Source organism: Chaetura pelagica, unplaced genomic scaffold (genome assembly GCF_000747805.2).
Source record: "Chaetura pelagica isolate M959 unplaced genomic scaffold, ChaPel_1.0 scaffold315, whole genome shotgun sequence".
Lineage (NCBI taxonomy): Eukaryota > Metazoa > Chordata > Aves > Apodiformes > Apodidae > Chaetura > Chaetura pelagica.
Genome location: NW_009953187.1, coordinates 230,203 through 250,350, shown reverse-complemented (window position 1 = coordinate 250,350; position 20,148 = coordinate 230,203). Strand labels below are relative to the sequence as shown.

General features: G+C 39.5%; 1 protein-coding gene across 1 annotated transcript in view; it reads left to right on the top strand.

Annotated features, from left to right (window-relative positions):
* The window catches only part of ARID1B (AT rich interactive domain 1B (SWI1-like)), a 304,313-nt gene extending 290,813 nt beyond the window's left edge, over window positions 1-13,500 (top strand). The window contains 7 exon segments of the mRNA XM_009997342.1: window positions 604-754; window positions 1,730-1,846; window positions 3,358-3,454; window positions 6,658-7,447; window positions 8,312-8,442; window positions 10,434-12,007; window positions 12,009-13,500. Of these exon segments, the coding sequence (XP_009995644.1) occupies window positions 604-754; window positions 1,730-1,846; window positions 3,358-3,454; window positions 6,658-7,447; window positions 8,312-8,442; window positions 10,434-12,007; window positions 12,009-12,099 (2,951 nt within the window). The 3' untranslated portion in view covers window positions 12,100-13,500.
* The last annotated feature ends 6,648 nt before the right edge of the window (window positions 13,501-20,148 follow it).

Genomic DNA, 20,148 nt, shown 5'->3' with positions numbered 1-20,148 from the left:
GCTGAAACAGAAATGCTTCCTTTCAGTATTTACTGTAAGGGGCTAATGGATGGATTTATCTTCCTCCACTTACTTGAGGATTTGTATCCAGTCATAGTGGTCAATGTGCCTTTTCTTGGATCTGTAGAATGTGCCCATCCTGCTTGAGAAGTTACATTAGGATACAGATCCCCTCCCTAACCAATTGATGATATACATGTGTGTATGAGGGTTTTATGGGAAAAAGAAGAGCCTGATTTTGGCAGGTTTGTAATGTAAATTATGAGATGTTCTTTCATCTGATTTGTAAGGTTTATGCTTGTGTTCATTTTTAGCATTGTTTAAGAGTGAGTTCATCTTCAGCTATGAAGGCCTGGTGCTTGAGGAGCTCAGTTCCATAGGATGAGATTACTTTCCTTGCTTGCATCTCGTCAACATTATAACTATTATCTTGGTAGTGGTGCTGCTTCATGTGATTTTATCAGACCTGGAGAGCTTGTCAGACACCAGCTAATTCTCCTTGGCAGTGCTAGGGATCTGAACATTATTTAAAAATACCTCTTTTAATAGAAAGATATCTTTAAACACCCAGACTAATATATTTAATTTCCCTTACTGTTGCAGTGCCTGGAAGCAATGAGCCTTTCATGGCTCCTGGACAAATGCCTAACAGTGGAATACAAGATATGTATAACCAGAGTCCATCTGGAGCAATGTCCAACATGAGCATGAGCCAGCGACAGCAGTTCTCTTATGGAAGTGGCTATGACAGGAGGTGAGTCAATCTTAAGGAAAAAGCAAAGGTTGTTAGTGAAAATGATCCTCTCTTTCCCCTTCTCATTTTCCCAGTGCACCTTGCAGAGAACATTGCAGCCTGCCTTTCCTATAGCATCTTACTAAATGACTGGGATTCAAACGACTGGTAATGACTGGAATCTAGCTGTTCATGAAAATTAATAAGGAGGAATTGTCACACCTCACTCAGTCTGCAGCAAATCAGCACATGGGCATGTTTGACAGTTGCCTTCAACTGGTAGCTGGGCTGGGCTGTGATGGTGTAAAGTAGCACTTTAGTTAGTTTTCTGGCTATGTTTTCACTTAAGTAGTTGTTGATGGGCTTTTTATGAGAAACAAAATGCACAGCCTAAATATGTCTGGTTTGTGGTCTGTTAGCCTTTGGAGAGTCTGGAGTCTGTTGTCTGAGCTGTAGGGACACCAGTCTTGCATTGTGATCATCAGGACCCTCATAAGTTTGTCTTTCAGTGAAGTACACAAAATAAATTTGGAAAGGCTTTGGGGGGAAAAAAAAACCTAAATCATTAAAATCATTAATGTCTAAGCATTGGCATAGCAAGCAGAATGTTTTGGGAATGTTTGGATTATATTAAGTGTTATGGTAGTTTGCAGCTCTGGCTGTATTCCTGCTCTCAGTTTCCTTAGGCTGTGTACTTCAGCTTTGCTTTTGTTTCCTGGTAGTGGCTGATGTGGTGCAGTGTGGGTCTTCTAAGTGTAACGTTGGAGTAGCTTTCAGTCAGTAGTTTGAAGCAGTAGATGTGTAGAGTAACACAAGTGTAATAATGTTCAACAGGCCACATTTTTTGGGGAGACAGGCTGAGTAAGGGTTCCGTGCAAGGTGATAAGTCAAGAGAGTGTTTTCTTTGAAGGGGTGTGGTTTGTTTGGTTCACTTTGTTGGCAGTTTTGGAGAGTAAGCACTTTTTATGGAATGAGGTTTCCTTTGTCATTTTTTAGGTCAGATCATGGGCTGGGTCCTGAAGGCAGTATGGGACCACCTGGTCAAAGTAACATGGTGCCTTCAAACAGTGACCCAAGCATGCACTCTCCTAATTATTACCCTGGCCAGCAAAGGTGAACACTGATTTCTCTGTTTATAATATCTGCAATAACCAGGTAGTGAGTGCTAGCAGCCTCTGGGAGAGCACTGAGACAGAATATGTAACCTCTTGGTGTCTGTTGTTGTCTGTTCTTATTTAGGCTTTTACAGTTTGTTCAGTTTTTTGGGAGGGGATGGAGGCTTGAGTGAGTCAGTTGACTTTCTGTAGCCTCAGAATCAGCAGTGTTAAAAAGGAGTTTGCATCCCACCTTGTGTATCTTCCTGCCAACAAGGGACTGAACGTATTTGATAGGCCCAAGTTCTCCCCAGCAGCTTTAAATTACATCAGTTCTGAAGCTTCCACAACTTCACCTGGCTTGTGGTTATCCTATGGCTAGCAATCGAGCATTTAGGAAGTGTTCCCTTATGTGTAACATACATAAACCTCTGCTCAGTTTTGTTCTATTGCATGTACTGTCTTGGACATCTGTAGACCATTCCCATCAGTTACATTGTTCTTTTAAATCGCAGTAGGTAATTTCTCTCCATCCACCTCATAATTTTAGAAGACACTGAACAGCTGTTGCTTTCACTCCAGTCAGCTCTCAAAAACTGTGAATTTTGTATGCGTTTGGAAAAATAAGATCCTATTAGTTCTTTTAATATGTCAGGCTCTCCAGATCTCTGTTTCTCTGCCTCTCCCTGATATATTACTTCCATAACTATAATACAATTGTAGATAAGGTCTCACTGGTAGTGTGCAGAGAGGAATTATGACATACTGGTCTGCAATACAGTGTTATTTGTAATACTTTCCAAGTACTTCATTTGAGCAACCTAAATTTCATTCAGATGTTCTAAAAATATTTCAGTTGCACTATAGTGCTCCACAGAGGTCTTGGAGGCCACAGGTAAGTTTCCAAGTGCAACTCAACTCTACCTCTTATATGTATGCTTCACTGTGTAGCTTGAATTAAACACCAGAGGAACATTAGCAGAATTATCACTCATGTTTTTACTCAATAAGATGTATTTAAAAGTTACATACTGTAATGAAATGTGTACTGTCTTTCATCATAAGACTAAAATTATTATTTCAATTTAAATCAACAGTTAAGTATTTATTATATTCTTAAATAATCCAGAAAGTAGCTTGCTTGGAGACTGACTGATTAAAACACAAGAATTGTGACTTGCAACCTTTGAGCTGTACAAGAGGTACTTTTTAACCTAAGACAGGTTCCCAGTGGCTGCAGCTGCCTTTCTTACCTCTTGACTGGCCATACCTTGTTTGCATTCCCAACTGCTACCTGCAAGTCTCTTTGTTGCCTCTTCACTGCTTCTCCTTTCTTCTGCTTTATTTCCTTCCTTCCACTACCAGCTCCTGCAGAGCTTACTACATAAGGCTTGGGAGCAGACCACACTCTTCACCTTGTTTCCATATGGCAAATATCTTCAAGGGGCAAGATCTTCAGAGTGCTTTGCTAATCCCAGTGGCCTCAAAATTCCAGCAGCTCTAAGTGTTGATTTTAATGCTTCATTTTAGGCATGAGCCTTATGGGCAGCAGTATCCAGGACAAGGACCTCCCTCAGGACAGCCACCATATGGAGGACATCAGCCTGGAATGTATCCACAGCAGCAGGTAGGAGAGGGGAAAATAGTTGTATTCATAACATTTGTTTAATAAATCTCACCCCAAAATTCTGTATACATTCAAAAATTTGTATATACAATATATGTCTTTTGGCGCAGAGAAGCACTGTAGCTCTGGTCAAAATCACAGGTCATATGGATAAGCAGTGTATATGCAGCTATAGGAAAATGTGTTTGTTACACTGGAAGAGTGTAAATTTTAACAGATGTTCTGTGGCTTTGGATGTGTATCAAGTGACTGTCCCAAGTTACTAACCAGCAGATTGGGAAAGTATAATTCATAGACCAGTAAAATGATGCTGCCTTACTCCAGAAACAAATAGGAAAGCCTTGTGGCTGACAGGTAGAAGGGCCTTAACTTAATGTCCTGCAACCAAGTTGAACCCGAAAAAGCTGTAACAAAGTAAAACATGCAGCACTCTCAATTATTTACTGTGCTGTGCTGGCTCATATGAAATATCTGTCTTTCATATAGGTCCCGTGGCACATTCCCAAGTTATCTCTAGTAATAACATGGTAGAAATACATGAGAGAGAACATTATTAGTATTAAAAATACTTTAAATATTTGAATATTCAATAATCCCCAAACGTGTAATAACTTCGAAAATACAAATTATATTAATTAATAAGATTTTTTTTTGCATGTATCATTAATGTCTTGTGGGTAAAATCCCATCTTATAAGTCAATAGCAAAACTCCACTGACTCCAATAGGATCAGAGTTTTATCCTGCATATTATTAATTCATTTATAGTGATACAATAATTAAAGTTGAAGTTAGCTTCATAATATAAGAGATTTCCTTGTAAGTATAAAAATTAGCTAGTTTTCTGCCCATTTCAGATAGTCTTTTCAGTTTGGGGTAATTTTACTAAGAAATTTGGTGGGGAGACCAAAAAGAGGAGATGTTCAGTTGCACTATACCGAAAATGTATATAAATACCACTTGCAGAATTTCTTGCTTATCTTGTTGGTTCATAACATCTCTAAAATATCATAATCAATAAGCTTTTCTTGTTCTTTATGGTGAACATGCTAGCAGTCTGGGTGATTTAGTGGGGAAACTGAAAATATATTTCACATTATAGTTAGTGATATTCTATGCTAACATGCAGGGAATATGCTAACTACATGTTCATTTAAGCAAGGAGACAGCTAGGATTTGTAAAAATATATTTGACCTTGTCCTTAGTGCTGTTTACATGCTTTGTACAATGACTCTTGAATGCAAAATGCAGTAAAGAATGAAGGACAAGGATCCTGGCTGGCCTTAGCCTCACCCTTTGCCTCCCAGAGGATTCCACTTCTTCATTTAGCTAGAGATTAGGTTGCCAGTAGCTTATTTTCAATTTCCTAAATCTCAATCTATAGTTATAGAGGAAGAATGTGAAAAATGGCCCTTTCAAAGCTTTATCTATAACCTGAAGGCTAGGGAATGACCTGGGAAGAAGGTACTTGAAGCATGACCTCCTAGGGCTAATGAAGTACAAAGAGCCAGGTTTTTCAAATTCCTCTATGAATGCTTATACCCCAAGACCCCACGATCAAGTCACCTGTGTTGGTGACTCTGTGACTACTCCAAGGTGGGGAGAGACACATGTGCAGCCTCAGTCTCCTGACAAACCTTGACACAGGAGGGGGAGTTCAGGTGCTTCCCTGTGCTCCACGCTGTTTCCCATGAAGCTTGTTGCTGTTACATACACAGGAGCACTGAAATGCTTTCCAAAGGCACACACTTCATTCCCAAGTGTCTACTTTAAGTGCTTTTAGTCACTGTGGCAAAACAAACACCACCTTTTTAGGTGTGGCAACTGCCAAGTCAGTTCTTAATGTATAAATTGGCCCCAGGAGTGGAATTCACAACAGCAAGTACATTATGTGAGGCTGAAAATAGGTATTTCTTAGGTAGCCAGAGAGCTCTATAGCAAGTTTAAAAAAAATATACTTTCATGCAATACAGTCGTTGTGGTTTTATGTGCAACAAAGTTGGAAGATGAGTTTATGAATCCCAGAGCAGCTTTAACTGACCCATATTGCATACATGCAGAATTTTATCTGATCTTAACTCTAGCACTTTAGTATACATTGTGCAATGTGACTGAGATACAGTTTTCGAGGGAGCTGTAACTTTGAATTTGCCATAGATCATATATTCAAAAATCACCCATTTAATTCACATTTTTTGCTTCAGAGCACTCAGTGTGGTTTGAACTATGGAACAAACTCCCACAGGAACTAAGGACTGCTGCAAACCTCACCACCTTCCCCTCAAACTGTAATGTTTTTTGTTGTGCCATCTTAAACATAAATATATACAAGCTTGTATGATTTAAAAAGCAACTCAACTCCCCCCAAGGTAAAACAGCTTACCTCGCAGAGCATTCCCCACTTGAGTGGGTGAGAAACAAAGAGGGAATAAACCACAGGTGGCAGCTGTTAGTTACATTGCTTCATTCATTACTGATCAACAGGGTAAGAACCTGCATAAACTAGAACAGAATGTTTAGATGTGACCATTTGCTGTAATAATCTCACAGTAAATTAAATGTGATGAGGATGATTTGGGAAGAGGGATGATTGCCCAAACACAGGATCACGTTCCTGGGAATCACACAGAGTAGCAAATGAAGCAGAATATTTTCTCCTACTAATAAATTGACTGTGTGTAGCCGATGGCCTGTCTTAAGTTCCAGTATTTCAGACATGCATGCTTGCAGTATATCTTGTTATTTTAAGTGTTTATTCCGAATCTGTCCCTTGAAAAGATTCACTGAGTGGTTTTGAATTTTTTTAAGGTTTTTCTTCTTAGTAGCCTAAGCACAAAAAAGAAGCGAAAATGTTTTAGTTGGTGAGGACCTTTGCCTTTTCATGCATGTCAGAAATGGCCACTGGAATATAATCTGACAGATAGGAATGGAAAAGGAAAGAGAAAAAATGAGACCAAACGTTAAGAAAATTTAGCCCAAGGATAAGTTTCCTTTGAGTAGTAAGTTTTAAGCACAGCAAAACAGAGGCTTAAAAAGAAAGCACTGGATCAAGCCTAAGCGTGGCACTGCATGCCTGACTCTGGAATCAGCACAATCCCTCCAGAACTAAGTGCCTTCTGCTCTTTAAATGAGCTTTCAGCCAACACATTTATATTGTGTATGAAGTAAAACTGACACATCTTCTTTCGCAATTTTTTTTTCAGAACTATAAGCGGCACATGGATGGCATGTATGGGCCTCCAGCCAAACGCCATGAAGGGGATATGTATAACATGCAGTATGGCAGCCAGCAACAGGAAATGTATAACCAGTACAGCAACGCTTACACAGGGCCTGACAGGAGGCCCATGCAGGGACAGTATCCATATCCATATAACAGGGAGAGGATGCAGGGCCCAGGACAAATGCAGCAGCATGGAATACCTCCCCAGATGATTGGTGGCCCCATGCAGTCATCATCCTCCAGCGAAGGTCCTCAGCAGAACATGTGGCCAACACGAAATGATATGCCTTACCCTTACCAGAACAGGCAAGGTCCAGGAGGCCCTGCACAGGCCCCACCGTATCCAGGGATGAATCGCACTGATGATATGATGGTACCTGACCAGAGGATAAACCACGAGAGTCAGTGGCCTTCTCATGTCAACCAACGTCAGCCTTCTTACATGTCATCCTCAGCCTCCATGCAGCCTATCACTAGACCTCCTCAGTCATCCTACCAGACGCCACCCTCTATGCCAAACCACATCTCTAGAGCTCCAAGTCCAGCATCCTTCCAGCGCTCTTTGGAAAACCGTATGTCTCCAAGCAAGTCTCCTTTCCTACCTTCCATGAAGATGCAAAAGGTTATACCCACAGTTCCAGTGTCACAGGTCACAGGACCTCCACCCCAACCACCACCGATTAGACGAGAAATTACCTTCCCCCCAGGCTCTGTAGAAGCATCCCAACCAGTCTTAAAACCAAGGCGAAAGATTACCTCAAAAGATATTGGTAAGCATCAAAACAAAAGCCAAATACCAAAACAGGTTGGGAGAAAGGGACTTGGATTTTTATTTTCTTTTACATGTTATGACTGTTTGACGAACAGTTAACTATGGTAACTAGAATATGATAATCTTCAATAAAAATGTAATAACAAATGTGTCAGTGAGGATGATAGATCAAACTCATCCCAGATAATCTGACATGAAACTAAAGCAGTATTTTATATAAAGACCTGAGGTCTCCAGAAATGCATTAAAAACAAAGCTTACCTCAGATTTCCAAATGATCCATTCCTGATTCCATTCTGATTCCTTCAGAATGTCTATTAAATCACGAGTGCAACATTTAGCTGAGCAAAGCTTTCTATGTTCTTGTTCTATGAAAGCTTGTGCTGTCCTGCTCTGTAGTTATAGTCTCTGCCTCCCTTGAATGGCCAATTTATTAATTGCATATTATTTGTCATATTTGTTTCTCCCCCTATTCTTTCCCAAGTATCTTATCTTGAATTCTTGTTACATTTCTTATATTCAAGTTCTCATACTTCAAGTTCCCACACTCCTGACAGAGTATTCTACCTTTATTTACTGATTATTTGGTTTAGTCAACTTCTGTAAGTTTGAACGATTATTTTGTCTTCAGCAAAGTCAGGAAGAATGGCCCTATTAAGATATTCTCCAGTATTACAGCTGGGCAGCAGTTATAGAAAAAACTGAACATGACTGAAAGTGGTGAAAACAGGGTCTTAAGCATTGTTGCAGTAACTACTTCATTTAAATTCTGCATCCTCAGATTGTGATAGTTCAGTCTTTCAGAACTCATTAACCGTCTCTGAGGATGCACAGTTTTACTTCTCCTCCTTTATTTCTCCAGTAACTCCTGAGGCCTGGAGAGTGATGATGTCTCTTAAATCTGGTCTTCTGGCTGAAAGCACCTGGGCGCTAGACACTATTAATATTCTTCTGTATGATGACAGCACTGTTGCTACTTTCAACCTCTCCCAGGTAGGTGGGAAAGCAGGATGCTTCTCAACTTTCCAAGGAAAAAAAACTGAAATAAGATACCTAAAAAACGCTGAAGTCCTTTAAAATGTAATATAATTAAAATAAATGTGAATATTGCAAAATGTTCCTTTTTAATGATTGGTAATAGTGAGCAATGAGATCGCTTTAGGATGGATAGGGGAAATAGTAAGCCTGAAAGAAGGATGTCCCTTGTAGAAAGGACATATGAATTTTAGTAATGACAGAAGACTAATGTATAAATTCATACTCAAGGACAAGGACAATCCCAGAAGACAGCAATATGTTCGTAATGTTGCTTCACTTGTCTTTCCAAAAAAGGCTTGGCAAAACTATATTAAATTGATTTGAGGCTAACTTTTGGTGACTACTTTTCTTATTCAGTAGTTCCATACTAAACTGTGGGATTTATTTTAATTGCTTATTTTCTGTGTAGTTTCTTCTTCCAGTAAATTAATTGTTCACTGAAATATCAGATTGAGAATTTAAACACCAAAATCCACTGGCTTTCCACAGGATGCAAGTAACACAGGATTAAACAGTGTGCGCTTTTGCCTCTCTACCTCCCAGCATTTTTCAGCCCTGCTCTAACTGTTGGCCTGTTAGGTGGTAGTAATAGACGGCATGCTGATAATACACATCATTTAAAATTTGTACAAATCAAATATTCAGTTTCTCTCCTTCATTCATTCCTTGGCTACTAATAGTGTAACTCATTATTTTATTAATATAATGACCTTTTTTTTTAAATATGGGCACAAATGGTACATTTAATCCCACCTAACTTTAGAACTAGGGATATCTATAGCATGATTCATCTCATCCTGAAGCAGAGATCTAAAATAGGTCAGATGAATCATACCCTAGAAATGGCCTGTAAAAGACAGTTGATAATAAAAGGAATCTAGACAATTAGGTTAGCTGTGTAACTTTTGCAGGTGTTTGAAGTTAAGTGAGGTGAATCTCCTCTGAATTCTTTTTGAAATTGTAGGGATGCATCCTGTGTAAATTGCAGAGAATACACAGCATATTTGAAGTTTATATATTTTTGTTACTTTTGCCTTGGGCTCTGTTTCCAATGGCGGTCAGGACTTTGTACGATGACTGACAGTTCCTGGAATTCATAAGCATCGGTTTGTTCTTAATTCTTTGACGGTTTAGCAATCATAAAAGAATAAAAAATGGACAACAGGATACATTTTGTTGAAAATTTCCTAGCCCACAATTTAAAAAAGTATTAAAAACCAGACAATCAGACTGAATATATTGTAACAGCAAAGCATGTTTAATAATAAAGCCACTGAGGGTAAATTAATACCAAGTCCAACTACTGCCTTTCCGTAACAAAATGATTACAAGTTAATTAAGAGGATTAAACCTAAATGAAGACTGTTTCTGAAGGGTGACTTAAGAGCACCAGGCTCTAATAACAACTTTTAAAAATTGCCAGGCAAAAATTGAACTATTCCAGTAGAGATGGGATGTAAATCTAGGATGTCAGTACCTAGACCCTGAACTGTAGATTCCTACAGGACAGCTGGTTTTAGAGACTGAGAGACAAAGGAGGAGAGGAAGAATTGTGAAGCTTGGGTATCTAATAAAAGTCCAAGTCAGAAAAACTAAGAGAGTTAGAAACTTTATTACATTGTACAGAAAATGAAGAATACTAGACATTTCCAAGGGGACTGAACAGCTAGGCTAGATGAAAGGAGACATATGAATGAAGTTCTGTACTTCTCTTAGCTGTTGCAATTTAAGCAAATGGAGCTGTGGTATTTTGACATTATATATCTACTGTTTGGACAGGTGCAAGAAGAATTTCCTTTGATTAGCTTCTGCTATGTAAGACCTAGCTACAAGTCCACAGCAGGAGGAGGGAAATATTCATGGATGTATGCATCAGTGTTCCTAATAAAATTCCATGCAGACAAAAGTATTTATCTGATTTTTATGTTTTTTTCTTCTCCCTTCAGTTGTCTGGATTTCTTGAGCTTTTAGTAGAATATTTTAGAAAATGCCTGATTGACATTTTTGGAATCCTTATGGAATATGAAGTGGGAGATCCAGGTCACAAAGCACTTGATCACAAAGCAGCCAAGAAAGATGATAGCCAGTCCATGGCAGAGGATACTGGAAAAGAGGAGAACGAGGAATGTATTGACTATTTTGATGAAGATGAGGAGGAAGGGGAGGATGAAAAGGTAGAAGAAGAAGAAAAGAGCATTGTTTTTTCCACTCCTGGTGCCATTGCTGATCCAAGTGAGAGGCCAAAACAAGCCAGTAAATTTGATAAGCTGCCAATAAAGATTGTAAAGAAAAATAATCTATTCGTTGTTGACCGATCTGACAAACTTGGACGCGTTCAGGAATTTGATAGTGGACTTCTCCACTGGCAGCTTGGTGGTGGTGACACAACTGAGCATATCCAGACTCACTTTGAAAGCAAAATGGAGATTCCTCCACGCAGGAAAGCCCCTCCTCCCTTGAACTCTCCAAGCAAAAAGAAGGACCTTGAGGGGAAAGGTGAATCTGAGGAACAACAAGAAAAAAGTATAACAGCAACCATTGATGATGTCCTCTCAGCTCGCCCAGGAGCACTGCCTGAAGACTCAAACTCTGGTTCCCAAACAGAAAGCAGTAAATTTCCCTTTGGGATCCATCAAGCCAAAAGCCACCGGAATATTAAACTGCTAGAGGATGAGCCAAGGAGCCGGGATGAGACTCCTCTATGCACCATTACTCACTGGCAAGACTCCTTGGCCAAACGCTGCATATGTGTGTCAAATATCGTCCGTAGCTTGTCTTTTGTGCCTGGTAATGACACCGAAATGTCCAAACATCCAGGCTTGGTGCTGATTCTGGGAAAGTTGATCCTTCTTCACCATGAGCATCCAGAAAGAAAGCGAGCACCGCAGACTTACGAGAAAGAAGAAGAGGAGGACAAAGGGGTGGCCTGCAGCAAGGATGAGTGGTGGTGGGACTGCCTCGAGGTCTTGAGGGATAATACATTGGTCACATTAGCCAACATTTCTGGGCAGCTAGACTTGTCTGCTTACACAGAAAGCATCTGTTTGCCAATTTTGGATGGCTTGCTGCACTGGATGGTGTGCCCATCTGCAGAGGCACAGGATCCTTTTCCAACCGTGGGGCCCAACTCAGTTCTTTCGCCTCAGAGACTTGTGCTGGAGACCCTGTGTAAGCTCAGTATCCAGGACAATAATGTGGACCTTATCTTGGCCACCCCCCCATTCAGTCGTCAGGAGAAACTCTACGCTACTTTAGTTAGGTACGTTGGGGACCGCAAAAACCCGGTCTGCCGAGAAATGTCCATGGCGCTCTTATCGAACCTTGCCCAGGGGGACACATTAGCAGCAAGGGCAATAGCTGTGCAGAAGGGAAGCATCGGAAACTTGATAAGCTTCCTGGAGGATGGGGTCACTATGGCCCAGTACCAGCAGAGCCAGCATAACCTCATGCACATGCAGCCTCCACCTCTGGAGCCACCTAGCGTAGACATGATGTGCAGGGCAGCCAAGGCCTTGCTGGCGTCGTTTGCTGGATATCTCAATATCTGCTGTCCTGAACTCTCTGGTTGCATCTGTCATCTGTGATGTACTTTTTCAGATTGGGCAGTTATGACATAAGTGAGAAGCCAAGCATGTGTGAGTGGAGATTAGAGGGTCACATATAACTGGCTGTTTTCTGTTCTTGTTTATCCAACGTAGGAAGAAGGAAAAAAAAAAAAAAAAAAAAAGAATCTTTGCTCCTCTGCCCCATTCACTATTTACCAATTGGGAATTAAAGAAATTATTAATTTGAACAGTTATGAAATTAATATTTGCTGTCTATGTGTATAAGTACATCTTTTTATTTTATTTTTTTTTAACCAAAGTTGCTGTCTAGTACATTCAAAGGTCACACTTTTTTTTTCCATAGATTATCCTTTTCAATGTTCTTTTCCATGTTTGTATTGCATATTTTTTGGGAAGCGAACTAGTGACTTTTTAAAAAAAAATGTTCTGGCAAACCATTGTATGATGGGAAAAAAATCTCACCACTTTGAAAGAAAAAGGTGAAAAATAACCAACCTACCAAGTTCCTGTGTGTTTTATTTTTTCAAATAAGGAAAAAATAATAAAAAAAAAACTCGTATACCATCACCCAAAGCTCTGTGCAATAGAAGATCTAGTGATGTAGGTGTAGGGGATCAAGGAGGGTGTCAGTCAGTAGTAAAAATACAAAACGATACTGGTTTCTCCTCAGGAGAAATGGTGACATTAGGCTAGGAGCAAAACAAAACAAAAAAGTCGAAGATTTTTAAACAAAACCTGATGATAAACATCAATTGCTTCCTCACCAGAACTGTCATATCTACATCTGGTTGTTGTTTTTTTTTGACCTTCTGCAATGACAGTTCTTCACAGTTCCTTTAATCATTTTTTAAAATATTTTTTTATTGCCTAAGGGCCGTGATGTATATAGAAGTTGTACATTAAACATACCCTCTTTTTTTTTTTTTTTTTTTTAGTACAAAGGTTTTAGGTTGTTTTTTTTTCATGATGTGGTATCTACAAAGTGATAGTAGAATTATTTTTTTCTTTCATTTGGGCCATATCTCCAAAAAATAAGAAATAAATAAAAAAAAAAAGAAAAGAAAAAATCAAAACCCAACACAGAACCACCAACTGAGGGTAATGTACAAGTTTCTGTATGTATAAAGTCATGCTCTATTTCGGGAGAGCAGCCGATCACAATTTGCTTTATAAACCAAGGTGTGGAAATGGTTACGTATGGATTGATTTAAGAAAATGGTTACCAGTCTACAGACAAAAAAATATATACAGGAAAAAAAAAGGAAGAAACACAACTTCAAAGATTTTTCAGTGACAAGAATCTGCATTTGTATTTCAAGATAATGTAGTTAAAAAAGAAAAAACTTGATGTAAATTCCTCCTTTTCCTCTGGCTTAATGAATTTCATTTATTCAGTATAAAATCTTTATATGTTCCACATGTTAAGAATAAATGTACATTAAATCTTGTTAAGCACTGTGATGGGTGTTCTTGAATAATGTTCTAGTTGCAGTGTGGGATATCAGAAAGCAAACTAATTACAAGAAAGAGCGATAATGATTATTCTCTTTCCCCTACTTTATTATTATGACCTTCAAAAATATTACACTATTGTATTGCAGCAACTTGCTGTCCTTTTAGAAAAGCCTTTTTGCATCACAGAGAAGCATTTTTAGTTATCCTTTATAAAACCACAGAGCCTCAGAGGGGAAGACATGGCTGGCAAACGATAGTTCTGACTATGCAGGTATCCAGTCTCCATGCTGTGTTTTTGGGGAACTGAAGATGGATGTTAGAAATAAGTGACAAAAGATTTTGTAAAAGCAATAACCAAGTGGAAGAAATTGGTCTGTATCCACTACCTGTAATTCTCTCTGTTGGTATAAAGGTGCAAATACCCCAGTGATGTGGGTATTTAGAATAAACACCCCCACACATTTCTCAATACTGTATGTGTCATTGCATACTTACATGGCCTCTCATCCTGGGAGTCCCCCATTAAAGTGGATCAGGCTTTAATAGAGCACATCCATCGTTATAATTGGTGGGAGATGGCCATTTCAGTTTCAGGAATTATCTGGTTTCAGATACATCCACTTTGACCTGGAGATATCTTGTTGCTGAATATTGTTCAAGCACTAATTTTTGCTATTTTATCTTGGATCATTGACTTTGTTAGTGTGATCATAAAAAGCTAATAATAATCAATTTCCCTGGAATTGCCACATAATTACACTGTCAGTGAATAGCCTCCTCCTCTCTCCAATAACAATTCGGAGGTACTTGAAAATTACAACCCCCTTTGGCACACTGCCCATCTTGTTCATATAGATTGCTGTAACATTAATATATGTAAGAGAATTTCAGAGACAGGTAAAATATATATAATTATAAGCCAAGTTTGAAACGTGACTCCCTAGTGTCATGAAAAGTATTTCTCCTGCTCGCTTTTCTAATTCAGTAATCTCTCCACTCCCACATCACGTGCTGCATTGGTCTTGTCTTCCTCTTGCATATTGCTGCATTCAGAAGTATGTGTGGTAAATTATAACCCACTTGCAACTCTTCATCATGGGAGACATATCTCAGGGATGATTTTTACAGCTTGATACTGGGCAGTGTGGAAGTAGAATCCCCTCCTAAACCTATTTCTTGTGACCATTTAACTGCTTGATATTGCCCCACAGATACAAGCAAGCTGTTAAATAAACCTGCTGAGTGATATGTTTCTTGTTAAGAACAAGGAAGGACGTCTAGTCTCTTTTTCTCTTCATCATTCAGACCCAGAGTACTCTGGGGGAAACTACATGTGGCAAAATTCTGTGAGCCATCAGAGGCAGTGCCTTAATGACATTCAGGACTGCTCTGAGCCTAGTTAAAAAATGTGGTGGAGAAAGAAACCCACCCAGCTAGCCAGTCAGCCACATGGTGTCCATATGTATGGACCACTGCTGCCACTCTTCCAGTTGGGCTGAGAACTAGCTGGGTAACTGGAAAAGCGGAAGGAAAGGTTAATAACACAGTTTTCTGCCTGAACATGATTTTATGCTGTTTCAGGATGAGTAAATTTTCTAAATCCCGGGTTAGTATTACAGCACATTTACCAGAAGGAAGGCCAGTTCCATCACTTGTCTATGTAAGATTTCACTTATCCCAAAATGGTCTCAAGCCTTTGGAGAAGACCTGCTCATGAGATTTGTGAACTTAGCATGTTTTGACTGAATCCTGAACAAGTTTGAGCTGCTGTTGGTATTGTTCCTATAAGAACAGTTTTGACCAAAAAAATGACATTTTTTTGTGCTGACATGATCACAGATACTCTATAGTGAAGCTCAGACTAGTAACATCAGAAAGGTGAAATACCTAAAATTTTAAAACTGCAATGAGATATTTAGGGGAAAGCAGCCAATTAGTATTTTAGGCAATAATCAAACACAAATATTTGACTAATATACGTTTAAATAAGCTATCTTTTTCCTTGGCAGGCCCAAGCAAATAATTGCTTATAGATTGAAAGAGCAGCCATGAGATACATAGAGGCCCTGCAACTTACTTTTAGAATAATTTTGGGAATTAAAACCTTCCAGGGGGAAAAAAAAATAAATTTAAATTAAAAAGTGTGAAAACATCCTTCTCAGAAACATCACATTTTCAACTACCCAAATGGAAGGATGCAGAAGAAAAATGCTTAAAAGCACTTTCTCTTCCATCTCCTTTTGCTGTTTTTCACCAAAATCAGTAAACATTGTGCCATACATCACTATTATGAGACCATTATCTTTTTGACCTGAATACATCTAGAAGAAAGATTTACTTAGAATCATAGAATCATTGAATGTTTTGGGTTGGAAGGGACCTTAAAGATCCCTGCCATGGGCAGGGACACCTCAAACTGGACCAGGTTGTTTAAAGCCCCATCCAACTTGGCCTTGAACACTTCCAGGGAGGGGGAAGGCACTTACTTAGAAAAACTGTAGCAAAAGCATATGCTTATCTTCCATATTAATGACTCCTATACAACCATTTTACAATGCAATCCAGGGTACAACTCTCATTTTACAAATTATATGAAAACACCGCTCAGTAATAAAGAATCAAGTGCAGCTGTCATTTATAACAAAAACACTTCCATCTGAAAAAGATCCAGCCATTACAGGGGGTAGGTTCATTTCAAACATTCTTTTAACACATGGCATTGTGCCTCATTCTCATTCTGTTGCTGTTCAATGTTATTTAGTAGCAAAGAAAAAAAAAGTCACTATCATCTCTATTCCTCCCTGTATAAGAGGAAGAGTTGTATATGTCCCCAGTGCAGATGCCCAAGCTAACTTGAAACTGAACTGAAGTATGGGAACTGAATTGAGGTGGCACACAGCCAGTTCACTCTTTCAAGAAGCTCTGCATGGAGTAGTACTCGTGCCTAAGAAATATTACCCCTTACTGCCCAAATACTGTAATAACACTGTCACAGGATTCGGGCTTTTCTGTGTTTAAAATATGAGCAGTCTCAAACTTTGAGACAAGTGCTGTCCAGAGATGACTTATTTTTGTCACCATTGATCTGGTAATATCAAATATGTGGAAACCACACTCACATACAAAACCACAAAATAGTCCCTGCTGCAAAAAACTTACTTTCCAAGTCATGGACAAGTAACTGCAGGTGGAGACAGACAGGAAAGCAACAGTGAGCTGAAATGGCAGGTACCACTCTTGTGGCAGAGTGCAGCTAGGCAGATCTAGAATATGGCCTGATATCACCTGCAAATTTAATTTTCATCAGGATAATTTGTGACATTTCTGGGAGCTTCCCCCTTCTGTTTTCTCATTATGAAACCTTACACTTCCCAGGCCCAATTCCTTTCCCTCCACCCCTTGCAAAGATTTTTATTTAAGATTACTGAGTCTGAAGAAACAAGAGTCAAAAGTACTGAGGGAGGAAAGGGAGCTAACACATGGTCACCTGGAGAAAGGCAGAACACAAAAACAGAGCTGAAAGAAAAGCATCCTATGTCTCTGCTTCATTGCTCTGTTTTTGCATTTGGGCCATTTCAAATTAATAATTAAACCAAACTAGGGACATTGTGATTTCACTGGTGGTTAGTATAAAGAAAAAGGAAGCAAAAAGGTATTTGAAGATGTAGGGAGAGCAAGGGAAGGGCAGGCAAAGGAAAAGATGAGCCTTCACATCCAGACTGGTAAATTCAAATTTTACTTAATTACATTTACCTATCAAATCCCCAAGACAGGAGGAATGGGGGAAGACTGTCTTCACTGTTAATTTCACCCCCAGTTGTTTATTTGTGCACTGTCAGAAACGGGTTTTCAAAATCTGGCCTTCCTGTGATTATCAGTAGCTGTGGGTACAGGAGACAGCTGTTCTGGACTGCACACCAAATCCAGCTATTCACATGCCTGATTTGTGCTTCCAGCTACTTACTCTAACAGAAGTCTAAAATGTATTTCATTTCAATGCTCATGTACAGCATAAAAAACTGCAACTTTATACTTCACATTGTTTTTGACTGGCCTAAACTTAATGAGATGAAGGAGCAAGATCTTCATCCAACAGAGATACAACGTCTTGCCCTGCATTTGTTAATTTACTTGGTCTGCTATTACTTAGTATATATTGCCTTTCCATTAATTAAGGATAGTTATTTACATTGAAAGGGTGATGGGGTGGAATTGCCTAGCTAGCAGAGCAAAACCCTAATGACTCGGGCATCTCTGCAATGTTTATCCAGGTCTGCAAAGAGACTCCTGAAGGACAAACATTCTGACTTTCACTCCACTATCGAGTATTTTTAAAAGGCAGGTTTATATATTATCATGCCAGTAGAAAGACAGATGATTATCTAACATGAAACACTGTTAAGACACATGCTAGAAAAAGCTTACAGTACTGCATAATGCAATTTGCTTATCAGTTCTACATACACATCTGCAACTGAGAAGAAGAAAAATAACCAAACCTAGTACATGGTTTACTGTCAAATTATAACAAAAAAACCTGCGGAGTCAATTATTAAATTTTTCTTAAAGAGAACTTGAAAATGAAATGTTGCACTGGTTGTATCACCACCACTAAAGCTTACAATGGGCTTCTTACAGAAAATTATTTTTTTTTAATATGAAGGATGAAGCTCTCTACAGAAGTACAGTTACTGAAAAATACTGAGATTTAAGCACAAGGCTTCATCAGCAGAACTACCACCATATATTTTATATGCAGTTAGGGAAGACAAACTTGTAAGAATAAGTTATTTATCTTTATCCTGCAACCACCTAAAAATGTGTATCCCCATCCATTTTATATAGATATGCTTGTTTCACTGGCATGTCTCATAGCAGAGTGGTGCAGGAAAAGTTGTTCTTCTCTTTTGTTCTTTTTTCTTTCCTAATATTTTCTTCCTAAGCCTCTCATGTTGCTTCTTTCCTTTCCCTTCTGCATTAGTACAAAATTCAGAGTAATGATTTCTTAAATAATTGAATAGCCTGAGATTTTTCTATTAGTGATACCTTTTAGTATACAAAGGGATTTCTTCATTGTGCTGGATTTTATCACCCATTCTTGAGCCAGCAGTCTCTCCTGAAGGTTCTTACTCTGCGGGGAAAAGTGACTAAAATTGGCTTCTGGCCTTAACAGTGTGGAGATGTTTGAGATCTGTCAAGGAAAGGTAACGAAGAGAAAAAGGCTTTGAGTTACACGTTTGACTTTTCTACACCCCTTCAAAAGATAAGCATAAATAACCAGCCTCTTCAGTTTGTAAAATAAAACCTCAGCTTTCCTATTACATAGGGTCTTTTGAGTAAAGAGAGTTTTCTTAAAAGTATCAGTAAAACTGCCCATTGAAAAGCATTTGGATGCATTACCTGTATACCCTGTGAAGATAACATTCTGGCCTGCATAACATCAGCTCAGCCACAGCTCATTCTGTACCTCAGGCAGCTCACATGTATTTATTAGCTGAGCATATGCCAGCCTTCCACAGCACACACATCTTGTCTAGGAAAAGCAGTTCATAGAACCAGAACATTGACTAGTGGACCATCAGCTGAGCTGTATTTTGTCCCTTATGTACAGCATAAGGAAGCAAATATACCAATATGTAATGCATATGTACAGATCATATTCAGCTTGTTTTAAACAATAGACTTCCATCTGCTTATTATATTTTCAGCTGTAGTTAGTTAGGTACATTCTTCTGGCTGTGGCCTTACCTGAGGACATTACCATTCGTAGCTTGTTCATCCTAGAAGTTATTGCTTCCCTGCAAATGTGGCAGCACTACTGCTAGTGGTACTCTTTCTAACCCAGTCCAGGCAAAGAGGGTGAAGCACTTAATGCGTTCAGGTGTTTGGTTTGCTTGTTTTTCCACCCATAGCATTTTGACAGCTGCTATGACTGTACACTCAGGGAGTTATTCACCCATTACACTGCAAACAATGATTTCTTGCTGGCTGCAAACTCTCAAGGAGCTGGATGATTTGATTTAGCACATGGAGCATCCCAAAACCTAGAGCAATAGAGAGCCCACACACACTGCACTGGCTGCACCAGGCACGGCGCAGCTTGTCCCCGGGTACCGGCAGAGGAGGTGGTGCCAGAGCCATAAACTCAGGCCGAAAGGGCACAACAAAATATGCTGATAAATCATTATCTAAGGAGACAGCTGAACTACTATTAAATTCCTCTAATAGGCAGTCTAATTTGCATTCTGTTTGCTTTGTTTTTAATATCTGCTATTTGTGAAACTGCACCTTCTGCTGCAAGAACAGAAGGAAGGCTTCATGTTCCCATTCTGTGTTCAGCAGCAGCACTCTGGCCTTGGGACTGCAAGAGGTGACGGGGCTTGGAGAGAGGGGTGTTCCCAGCTTTCAGTTCTTCAGTATTTAGCATTCAATGTGGTGGGACCTGGCAGGGACCACGGAAAGAATCACCCATCGCTTCTCCTGGTCCAGCCCAGAGGATGCCAGTCTCTACAGGACCTGCCTCAAGAGCTCCTTTTGGCCCAGCTCTCCCTTCCTCCTCCCACGCCCTGCCAGCCTCTCCATGTCCCCCGAACCTTCCCCTCCTCCACACGCAGCCCCACCCCCACCCACCCCCACAGCG